The sequence below is a fragment of the Thalia democratica genome, chromosome 8 (assembly GCF_965202585.1).
Source record: "Thalia democratica chromosome 8, ktThaDemo2.hap1.1, whole genome shotgun sequence".
NCBI classification, from domain to species: Eukaryota; Metazoa; Chordata; class Thaliacea; order Salpida; family Salpidae; genus Thalia; species Thalia democratica.
Genome location: NC_139172.1, coordinates 49,831,277 through 49,844,061, shown reverse-complemented (window position 1 = coordinate 49,844,061; position 12,785 = coordinate 49,831,277). Strand labels below are relative to the sequence as shown.

The 12,785-nt window shown below is 23.9% G+C and overlaps 1 protein-coding gene across 1 annotated transcript in view; it reads right to left on the bottom strand.

Annotated features, from left to right (window-relative positions):
* Positions 1–11,706, bottom strand: part of LOC145843287 (uncharacterized) — a 53,134-nt gene extending 41,428 nt beyond the window's left edge. The window contains exon 1 of the mRNA XM_082950751.1: positions 11,523–11,706. Coding sequence (XP_082806877.1) covers positions 11,523–11,706 — 184 coding nt within the window. The remainder of the gene's footprint in view (positions 1–11,522) is intronic.
* Between the last annotated feature and the right edge of the window lie 1,079 nt (positions 11,707–12,785).

Genomic DNA, 12,785 nt, shown 5'->3' with positions numbered 1-12,785 from the left:
TCTCTAAACTGTCTGCCTTACAAAATCTTATTTTCTATTGATTCTGGTCAAAAAAAAACTCTTTTAAAGTAAATTTTAAAACTTGATACATGTGTTGCTTACTTAAATTTTATGCTATAATTTATAAATAAAGTACTAAAGACTACTGCTGATTAATAATTTTTTGCATATGTGTTGACCACTGGTTTCTGATACTACAATGTTCAATTAAGAGAGCTTTTAAGTTTTCAAAACCACCATTAAATCCTACTACAATTTAAAAACAATCTGTAAAGTTCCAAACACATAAAGTGTTTGAATAGCAAGTATATATATATTCAATCTGGTCAGTTGGTCAATAAATATTAATTGAACTGTATTGACTATTTTTCCAACACATGTTATAGCTTTGTTGTAGCTTGGATTATGTGTACTTACCACAAACAGCACACATGTGGTTAAAACTAAAACTACAAATTATACCAGGGATTAAAACAATATTTTTAAGATTTTGTTACAGACTTTAAACTAGTGAACATACAAGAAAACTTAACTTAAATTAATTTTAACTATTAATAAAAAAAATTAGATAATAAAAACTATTTTAGTTATATAACTTATACTTTAGTATGTACTACTTTCTGCAATATAACATACAGTAACAAAAATATTTGTGTTTATGAACTGTAATTATTATTGTAAATAAGTATACGACTCAGCTTATTTGTTTTAATGCTAGGCTAACTACCTTGCTACCTATATTTAAATTTATTCTAGCGCGGTCTATAATATCAAAACATTACTTCTATAATTTTATTTCAGATTAGTAACAGTAATTTTTATTTATTTACATTGCATTGTAATAAAAAAATTGAACTTAAAGCCTTTTTAGTGGTAAGTTGCAAACTAGAAAAAATTGTTGAGCATTAAAAAATGAAAATCTATGACACCCTTTTTTAAATTTCTAAGTAGTAGTTTTAAATTTTTAAGCTGAAAAAGTTAATTTTTAACTTAAATATTCTAAATAATTAGAAAAAAGTTTAAAAAGATATTTTTCTTATAAATTTATCTTATACAAAGTTCCAGTGGTAAGACAATCCTATAAAAGTAAAACTTTTGCTTGTATATATTATTGCTTTAAATAAAATCTATGTAATAAACGACTATTATACAAACAATATTAAATAACTAAACGAAAAAAAAATACAACTGTGCTTTTACCAAACAAATGAAAAATTTGTTTAAATTAAAAGTGTTTGTAATCAACAAAAATAAACCATTTAATTTCGAGTAATTCGAATTCCGACGATTTAAAATCTTTTTAAATTTTATAAGGGCCGCAACTAAAAACTACTCCCTCTTTTTTTTTTTTTATATGTTTTGGTTTTTTATCAATTTTCACTACCACTGTTACCCCTAGCCATAGAAGCCAAATGTAGCTGAAACGCAGAAAATGTGTTAAAAAATGAGCTATTTTCCACAATAGCTGTTAGCTTAGCATAAACCTCTTTTAACCTAAATTTTTATTTTTGTAGCAGAACGGCCTTAAGGGGCATCACGTAAACGTAAAGGGGAATCTCGTTGTACAAAACATTTTGAAAAATAATTTATCAAAGTTTATAAACTGTAGTAACAATGCTTGTAACTACAAGTTGTAAGGTTTAAAATAATAAATTTAAACTGTGACAAGTTAAATCATTGTAAAAGGTTCTAAAGGAACACTGCTCTTCAAATAAAGTAAATTTGGAAATATTTAAAAAATGCTCATGCTCATAACTTTTATAAAAAAAAATCATCAGTATTAAAATGCCAATTTTTAATATGTTTAAAAATTTCAATTAGTTATATATATTTTTCATTTTTTCAGATAGAAAATCAAATAACTTATTTAAATGTTAATTTAAACTTATTTAAACTTTTTTATATTGTTTTACGAAAATAAGACTTTCAGCAAAATAGTAAGCTTAGTAAGTTGTTTATGAAACATTGCCAAATCCTTAATTACACTAAAAATACAAATTTTTAAATTTACAAAGTGTTTAATTTAATATTAAGAAGCAAAATAGAGGAGGGTGGAGTAAATGGTTGATCTGATGGTTGTCTACCATAAAAAATTAAAATATCCTAGAAATAAAATAATAAATTGTGATTAAAGTCTTAGAATACTTAAAGATTTTTATCAAAAAGTTTTCTTTTTATTTAAATTTTGGTATTCTATTTTATATATTTGAATGTTATAATGAATTTTCAAATGCCTTATTTAAATTTCAAATTTTATGATTTCATTCAAGTAATATAGTTTATAACCAAAACATTACTATATTCAAATTACTATTTATTCAAACATAAGTTTATCATTTTTTCAAAAACAAAAATAAGGTTTAACATTTTTTTTCAGTTTTTAGAAATGTCTCTTTGACTTAATTTTTGCACATTTTTGCTGGTCACTCTTTACTCAAAAAAAACAACAGATTGAGTCTTAATGAAATTGGTAAATAAGTTTTCTTGTAACAATCTATCTGCAAGTTTTAATTTAATTATGTCTTGCATAATAAAGTCTAGGACTGTTTGTATAGTAGCCATATACAAAGTAGCCTACAAATGTGCATAATTGTGTTAACCATTGAAATGATGAAATTGGTTAACCTGTGTTATTAAATTAGTCCAGTTTTATAACCTAACTCTTATTAAAAATATCTTTGAAGACTCTCCTTTTGTAACAACTAAATATTTTAACTGTATACTTATTAATTATTCAAGAATTATCTAAATGACTTTAGACTAGTAAAAAACACTTTACCTATTATTTTAGAACTTGACAGTTTTATAATGTTTTCTTTTTAATATTTATCATTTTATTTACTCTTTTTAGCTCTTCTTTGATTTCTTAAATAAGTTCTTCTGTTACTTGATAAATAATTTTGTTACAATTTTGGTTTTGATAAATTATGTTTTACAAGAATTCTAGAAGTTATGATTTTATAGGTTAAGTTTAGAAGTGTACAAATTTTTCTAAAAACAGCTGTGTTTAAATCAAAACTAAACAATGTCTTTTATTCACTAAAAACAATTAATCAAGTATTATGTAAAATAATCCTAAAAAAATTAAAAAAAAAGTTTTGTGTAATAAGTATAACAAAATAATAGTTAAATAATTGATCTTAATCATCTAATTGTTATAAAAAAGAATCATTAAGAACAGTTTTAATAAAATATTCATTATAAAATTTGATGGATTTGCTTCATTAAAAAAGTTTTCAGCTCACATTTCCTATATCCTACAATATATGAGCAAACAAGTAAAGTTATGGCTTTTAAAGCATTCAAATAGTCAATGAAAATGTACTTTAATTTTTGTGGTTGACTTTAGATAAAATGTTTGTGCTAAGAATTAATGTTTCAGTTTTAAAGTTTGTTTGTATCATGTAAAAATTTAACATCAGTAGATTAGTTTTTTTTATAGTATCATCCATCAAGTCTATACTAAGATATTTTATACAACAAAAAACAGTTTCAATTAACTTTTAAGATATATTCAGTTAAAAAAAAGTTTCAGATACATACTGTGTGTGGTACTCTTAGGCTAGTATGAACTTTTTTTGAAATCTCATGCTAGTGTTGATATTCTTAAGTATCTCATACCAGTTTTTATGCCTTAATTATTTCTTATTTCTTACAAATATTGATTTTTTAAATTCTTCTGTAACTATTTAGGTATCTTTTTGTATTTAAACTTAATTAGTATTATTTTTAATCAAAAATTTTATAACAAAAACGTGTTGTTTCTATTTAATTATAAACTTTAACTAGTCTGAGGTAACACAGGCTGACTATTTTGTCTCAAAGAGTGGCAATTCTGATTAATATTAACTCAGCTAAATTATAATTACTTCAACTTAGTAGCTAGAATAGTTGAAAGCAAAGTATACATTTGTAAGTTGTTTAAAAAGTAGGAAAAACATCTATCTAACTAACTAATGAATTTTTTTTAAGTATTAAGTAAAGAAAAAATAATAATATTTATTATAATAGCTTATTACTAACAAAACAATGTTTTACTTCTATATTTGCATATAGGAGATCCTCAATTGTTGTTAACAAATTTGAAAAAAAAGTTTGACCAAATAAATGGAAGTAAAATAAAATAAAAAACAAAATATTGAAATAGGCATTTAAGTCAAGAACTTTAAATTGATTAATTTAAGGCCATAGGGGGGGTCCACTTTGTTTTTTACAACTTGATCTTATTTTGTAGAATTTAATCTGAGCTATCAGACACTTTTAACCGCTTAAAAAAACTCAAAGTAACTTTTGAGATATAAGCGATCAAAGAAAGGGCATTCAATAGGTTCCTTATGGAAGGCAAAAACTAAAAATGCAAAAAAAGACTATTTCACTAAAAATCTATCTTCTCCTTCATTTTTTGAGTAATCTTTCTGAAATTTTTACAGAATATGTATCATTAAACTTTAAAGAGATCTATTGTAGGATTTTTTTAATTTTGAGTAAAAAAAAAAATATTGTCAAAAAACTACCCTTTTTTTTAGTTTTTTGTGGATAAAAGTTTTATTTTTCAAAATTTAAAAAATTCCAACATTAGGATTCTTAAAAATATTAAAAGGAACATTTCCTGAAAATTTGAAGAAGATTGCTTGAAAAATGAAGGAGAAGATAGATTTTTAGTGAATTTTTAAATTTCCGAGAAAATTGACCCCAAAAAATCTGCGTCCATACGTTTGCATCGGAAACTGTTTACAAAAAATAAAATATCTCAAAAGTTAAATGATATTTTTTAATTCTATAAAAACAGGCTTGTAGTTTGTATTTTAAGCTTTCATATAAAAGCCAAAGTTAATTTTTGTATAAAAAAAATGTCGGACCCCCCCTATGGCCTTAAAAAAAGTAACAATATTACTAAAAAAATATGTATAGTTATGATTCCCAATATTTATTTAATCCAAAATACTAAAAAAATATTATTTGTTATTTTATATAGTTAACTTTATAACAGCCTATTTAATATAAAGCACTAAAACATTTATTTGTCACAGCTGGTTAAAAATGATAACTGTCAAAATTGAAGCACCTACTAGGAAGAATAAACAAAAATACACTTCTAAATGGAAATCTGTTCCTGAGTTTAAAGGTAAAGTAGTTGATTATTGCTTTACATAAATAAGACTTATCTATTAAATATAGAATATGATTTTACTAATAGACTGGATTATGCCTGATGTTTTTAGTTCATACCACAGAATGGTGTAGATATTTAAGAAGAGATTTAAGTCTTAAATACCTTGCTAATACTAGCCAACATTTGAAAAAAGTTAGTTTTAAATAATCATCCTACCAAAAATTTTGAATAACAAATAAAAACATAGGGCATAGGGATGTAGATCACCATTTTTACAATTTAGTCTTATAGTATTGAATTTTAACTAAGCTCCAAGTTGCTTTTTATAAATTAAAAAAAATCAAATTATTTTTTGAGATATAGCAGGTCATATTGGACAGCAACAATAGGTTCCTTTTGGGAGGGGCAAAGTAAAACAGCAAAAAAAGACTACTTCACTAAAAATCTATGTTCTTCTACGTTTTTCGAGATAAATGCCACAAACTTTCAGAATATGCTCCTTGCAACTTTTAAAAAGTTGTGTCGGAAGAGAATTTAAACAAATAAGATAGATAATTTGTGACAAAAAAACAAAAAAAAAGCTGTTTGTTTTTTTTTTATTTTTTTATAATTTTGTTTTTTTAATTTTTAAAACATTCTTTCTGACAAAGTTTTGAAGTACTTTAAACAACATATCCTGAAAGTTTGAGGTATTTATCTCAAAAAACGTAGGAGAATATAGATTTTTAGTGAAGTAGTCTTTTTTTTGCTGTTTTAGTTTGCCCCTCCCTAAAGGAACCTATTGTTGCCTCCCACTTTGACCTGATATATCTCAAAATTTTTTTTTTATTATTAAAACCAGTAAAAATCATCTTGTAGCTTAAAAACTCAATAAAATAAGATCAAAATGTGAAAAAAGTGTTAACCCTCCTATGCCCTTGATACTTTTATTAAAATTTGTTTGCATTTCTTGATTTTAAAAATAACTAAATTAATTTTCATACTGCTCTATTATTGGCATGTAGTTTTCATAGATATTCATGATTAAAACTTCAATAACAGGTTTTATTCATTATTTTTTTCATAAATGGGCTAGATTATGCATGCTTGTTTTCTAAAATATTATCATTTTGTATAAACTTTACCGGAACACAGTAAGCTTAAAGCGGCCATTGGTTATAATAAAATAATCTTGCTAAAAAAAAGATTCTACAAAATTTTAAACATAGTTTAACAAAGTTTGATTCTTTTTGTTTTAAAATTGGTTTTGTTGTTTTTCTGCTTGAAGTATTTAAGAAGTTATGTAAGTTTAAATCCAACTAGTTTTTGCCAATACAGTTTGAAAACTACTCCGAATTCTTAATAGTTTTGACAAAATTTTCTTGCAGAATGTTAGAGATAAATTTCAGTAAGACTAATTTAGAGAAACTTTTTTAGCATTTTTCTTAAACTTTGTTGAAATAGTATTGGAAAATACAATAAGTTATGGGCATAAGGGGGGGGGGTAAACACTCTTTTTTGGTTTTTGATCTTATTTTATATAGTTTTTACTAAGCTACAAGATGCTTTTTACAGAATTAAAAAATTCAAAATAATTTTTGAGATATAGCCGGTCAAAGTCGGAGGCAACAATAGGATCCTTATGGGAGGCGCAAACTAAAACGGCAAATAACTAGAAATCACTAAAAATCTATCTCCTCCTATGTTTTTTGAGATAACCACCTCAAATTTTTAGGAAATGTTCCTTGCAGTATTTAGAAAATTCTGTCGGAAAGAATTTAAAAAAATTGAAAATAAAAAAATTCTATAATAAGAAAAAAAAAAAAACTGTTTTTTTTGTTTATTTTTTATATAATTTTTTAAATTCTTTCTGACAGAATTTTCTAAATACTGCAAGGAACATTTTCTAAAAATTTCAGGATGTTGCTTGTATAAACCTAAAATTAGTTAATTTCCTAATGATTGTTTCATTTTGTAAAATTGTACATAGAGTTTTCATCACATTTGCTTAAACATAAAAAATGAAGATATTTCAGCACCAAGCAGTTGAAATATTCTCTTTTAAAAATACTTTGTAGTATATTACCATAAATCATCAATTAAATTTTCAAAAGATTATAAGTTTTAAATTGAGAAAATATACACTTTTTTTTTAATCTTTAAAGAATTCTGACATTTTTTAACACTAAACCAAAGAAATCGAAAAACCTAAAAAAGTTTTTATATAAAAGCTTCTAAAGTATTTTTTAGCAGTTGATGTTGGCCTTAATTTTGATGTTTTTTCAACTTATTTTTCTTTTTTTAAAAAGGAAAAATTTGCTACATTTAAGCTTACATAATTTAATTTTATTCACAGGCCACAAATGAGATATTTATATATTCAATACTTTTATAATTTTTTTTTACTGAGATATTGTTTCTTCCAAAGTATTTGAGTCCACAGTTTTCATTTAATAAGAATGTTTTCTATTAAGTTTTTAATTTAATTTAAAATTTATTATTAAAAATAATTAATAATAATATACTACACGTTCATTTTTTTGCATATAAAAGCAATTTAAATCTAATTAAATTATATTCGAACATTTTATAAACATGATAAAAGTTTTATCAGTAAATATATAATTATTTCTAGTTATCTATTAAGTTTGATAAAGTGTATTTGTATGAAAGTTGTTTTTTTTTTTGTTTAACTTTTTAATTGAAATATTTGTACAAATAAATCAATTTTTAATGTTTTATACTTGAATAAATTTTATAGCTTTCTACTTTTAATTATATTTTTTGTTTAGTATTAAATGTGTTTGTTCTAGTTCAACCTATTTTAGAAAAATTTTTTGACTTGACAGGAATTTATATCACTTGAAGCACTGATTTTAGTAAAGCCAACCGCAAAAAGTTAGTTAAGATTTCAAGAGAATTTTTCAATTTTATAGTGCCTGTCAAAGTTGTAAAACAAGTAGGATTTTAATTGTCCCAGGAGCACTCATCTCTTTAAGTTAGTTTTTGTTTTAATACGTTTATTCTATATAACTCATCAGTGTTTGTAATTTATCTATTTATTTTTTTTAGACCATCTTCCCTAATTAAAAAGATACTTTGGTCTTTAAGTTAGTTAAAAAAAAAATTACCTTTCTAAATTTTTTTTTAAACTTAAATAAAAGTATGATTCCAATTTTTCCACTTCATAATATCTATATTGTTTTTCTAACTCTTTGTTCTAAAATGTATAATAATATTATGTTTAACTACAATGGATTTTCAAATATTTAAAAAAATATTTTTGAGTGATAAACAAGTTTTTGAAATTCTACTTCTCTATAAAAAGTTTCAAATACAAACATATGTAAAACAAAGCTTTTGTAGTTATATTTAAAAGTTTTAACTAATTTACACAACTTTTCTTATGTTCTTAAGCAAGAAACCTTGAATTAAAATTTTTTTTTTGCAATGAAAAAAAACATAAAATTATCAATTAAATTTAGATATAAATTTACTCAAAAATCAACAAGTTTTGAAACTTTTGTATAAAGATTTTTATTAGAATGCTAATCCAAGTTTAAGTAAACATTAGAGATTAAAAATACTCAAAGTGCTTTATTTTTGTTATAATTTGCTCTTGCTTAGTGTCATGTAATACAACTTTCTGATCAAAAGAACTGTAATTTTTATTTTTGGTTAACTTAAGTATTACTTCATGAATACTGTATCAGTTGAATTGAAGTTTAATAGATTCTAAAGAATTTTAAAACAATGTGTAGCTAGATCTTACTTTGTAGACTTTATGTTGTTTATTTACTGTTTATTTAATTTATTAAACAAATTTTGAAATATAACTGTTTAAAATTGAGAGCACAATAATTTTTAAGATATTTAAAAATTTTAAAATTACAATTGTAAAAAAATAAATGATTTAGATAAACATTTAAACTAGAAGAAAAGTTTTAAATTAGCTTTAAATAAATATATATAAAGGTATATGTTCTGTAACTATAAATAAATAAATGTTTGTTATATGCCAGTTATTTCATTTCCTAATTGTTTGCAATTTTAATTATTATACATTAGAAATAACATACTTCACTGCTAGGGTAACTTGAAGTAATTTGTTCTAAATGTTTTTTCAGATTAATAAAAAAAATATAACTCTTTTAATTTTTAATTAGTTTAGTGTATATTTATGATTTTATTACTAACAGTTTTATGTAACAAATTTTGCACTTAAGTAAATTTAGTTGTGTTAAGTATGTTCACAAAATGTTGTTCTTGTGTTTTTTGAAGTTATAGAACTAATAGTTTTATCACTAACTGTTTTGTAAAACAACTTTAGTAATTATATAAACTACTTGTTTTTTAATCAAAATATTTCTTATATTATTTAAAAAATATTATTTCAAAAAATATTTTTCGTTTTATTAGATCTTTTAAGTTTATTTAATTTTGAAGAAAAACATAAATTTCTGGTTATTATTTATAGTCATGTTTATTAAAAGAACAAACATTTTAAAAGTTATATACTGTAGCAATTGACTTTTTAAAGTGATATCACAGATGTTCTTGTGCTAAAACTTTATTCCGACTAACGGCGTTTCACTGCTCTCAAATAAATTTAAGAACAGATCTACGGAGTCTATAAAATGTTAACACACATTAGAAAAAAAGCAGAAAAAAGCATGTATAATTATGTATAGTGTTTATCTAGGTAGTAACTATAAATGGACTTTATGGTTTAAAAACAAAGTTTGGGATAAAAGCGTAAAATTATAAAATTGTCTACAAAAAAAACAAATTTAATAAAAGTAGGCACCAACCTCAAAAAGCTCTAAGAATAGGCAAATTTTAAAAATGAAAATTAAATTGAGTTGTGCAGAAATGTTACGTCATAATAATTTTAACAAATTATTCAATAATTTATACAGCTCGAAAATATAAAGTATTGAACTTGCAAGAATATATAAGTTTTGTGAAATAAATTAGTACATAAATAGACAGAGTTATTTAAAGTAGAATCGTCGGTTATGGGGACAGATATTCGATAAATCTTGCCGCTTATTCAGAAGTAGGTCTTTATCTTCTGCTGCAATTACTGCTCTTTCTGTATTGCAAGTTGGGCAAATTCTACTTACTCCGTTGGATGTATGTTTTATCTTTGAAACAATAATCCACTCCATGTTTGGCCTTTTACCGTACCTGTGAAAAAAGCTCCAGACATAATCCGATAAACGCGTGCTTTGTTTTTTATTTATATTTTTAAAAGTATGTTTATGATTAGCATATCTATCCTTAAAACTACCTGCTGTACTTCCGATATAGATTTTATCTGGGCCCTTACTTTCAACTTTAACTTTATAAATTACATTTTTAATTAAGCAATTACCTTTTAATGGGCAGTTATCTTTGTTTAATTTACGGCAATTACATGTTTTAGGCATATTACTTAACTTATTACTATTAGGGTTAGCTTGTTTTGAATATTTATTTATAGTTTTATTGTTATGCATTTTACTTATACTTTTAGCGCTATTATCACTTACTTGTTCTAAATTTTCTTTTATCATTTTAGAAATACTTCTAGTTATACGTTGATTATTATAATCTACATTATTATTAGTATTATTGATATCGATATTTTCATTATCATTAATATTAAAGTTATCATTATAGCTTATATCTTTAATGTTTAAAGTTTTAATATGTTTTACATTATTGTTACCATAATTAAAATTTTTACTATTAGGATTATTATTATTATTACTGTTATTAAAATTATTATTATTATTATTATTACTGTTATTATTAATTTGATTAGTATAATTAGAAATATTGTTCATATCTACGTTATTACTAACTTTATTACTAGAGTTATTATTTGTATTAGCTTTGATATGTCTATTTTTAAAATTTGAAATTACTGTTTTGTTGTGCGATTGTATTAAAGTTTTAACATTACTCATGCAACTATAAGAAATTTTAACTGTCTTTCTATTAAAAATTTTGTTATAAAAGTGGCTATCGGGGAAGTGTTTATCGACTAGCTTTAAAAATTCTTTACCTAAGTTTATATTAACTGAAGAGCAATATGGAGGATTATACCACATTATATGTCGGTTACGCGGTTTTTTGCGTTTTTTATCTACATCTAATTTTTCATACTTTAATTTACATTTAAAACCTCGATTTTTTAATTCATTTTCGTACGGTGCTTTTATTTCGTTAAATATCTTTTCGTTCGAAGAGAGGGTACTTAGACGTTTTTGTGTCATTACCGGGAGGCATTTTTTTACATGGTAAGGGTGGTCAGAATTAATATTGATAAAGTTTAATAAAGAATTCGGTTTACGGTACGGACGGTAAGTATTATTAGATAAATTTAAAGTAACATCTAAAAAATTCGTTATTTGCGCTCCTATTTCTAAAGTTATTTTAAAACCGATATCAGACATCAATCTAAACGTTAACTTTTTAATTTTTTCGTAAACAAGAGGTTTTGAAAGATCAATAACACCGAGTCCATCATCTCTATACAACCCACAATTATCAAAAATACTTTTGAGTTTATCTAGGATGTATAAGCCTACAAGATCGCATACCTCCGCTCCATGAAAACTACCCATTGGTATATCAAAAAACTATCGGTATCATTTTTCTTCCATACATCATCACCCGAAAAAAGCAAAGAGTCGCACGAATGGAATATAATGTCTGTATCAGATTTATTAAAATTAGAAAATTGGGATGCATAATCTAGTGCGTTAATTAAGTGCGCTTTCGTAATAGACGGGTAAAATTCGACGATATCAAAGCTAATAAAACGCTTACTACTTTTATTGTTAATATTATTAAACCATTGTAATAGTTCACCAGTGTTTTTCCATTGGATTAGACTAGTGGCTGTTCTTACGTCTTTAATTATACTAGTTAAAATTTGTTTAGATATTTTACCAATATGCGTTTTACTTTTACTTATTAGTCTGCACTTGACTGTTGCAGGAAAATTATCTTTATGATCCTTTACTGTTATATATGCTTGCGATCTTTCTAACTTAGGTATACGTTTACCAGTAATATTATTTTCATTTAAAAGTTCTTGTGCACGGGATGTATGATCTTCTTTTTAAAGTGATGTATGTTAAAAATTAATGGTTTCAATAGAAAATTCCTCCTTTGTGTAGTTTTGTTCCATTTCAGTGTTATTTTTAAATCAGAAATAAATAATTACGTGGCTTAAAAATAAAAACAGTTACTGTTTAAAGCGATTTGTTTTAATTGCTTTAGAGTTTCTTTATGTTTTAAGCCAACTTTACAATCTACAATATTATTACTGATGTTTTTTTCTAATCATTTTTATTAAATAAGAGTTTATTTAGTTTTAGTCTATTTAGTCTATTTTTTACTTTAAATGTAAAAATTTACTAATTTAGTATACTAACTTTATTAAAAATTTTAGAAATAGTAAACAGTTTTTTATTCAGTGTGTCAACTTATGAATTGTTGGTTTTGTTAAAACTTATTTGTCTTGTTGATTTACTAGTTTTTTAGAAATGCTTAAACAAATTAGTTGTATAAAACAAGCTTATGTAACATTTCAAAATATTTTTAAATTTAATTTGTGTTTTTATTAAACTGATATTTTCGTTCAGATGCTTAAAACTAAGTAAAATTTTTACCTCGTACCTTGGAAGTTTTGTTTTTA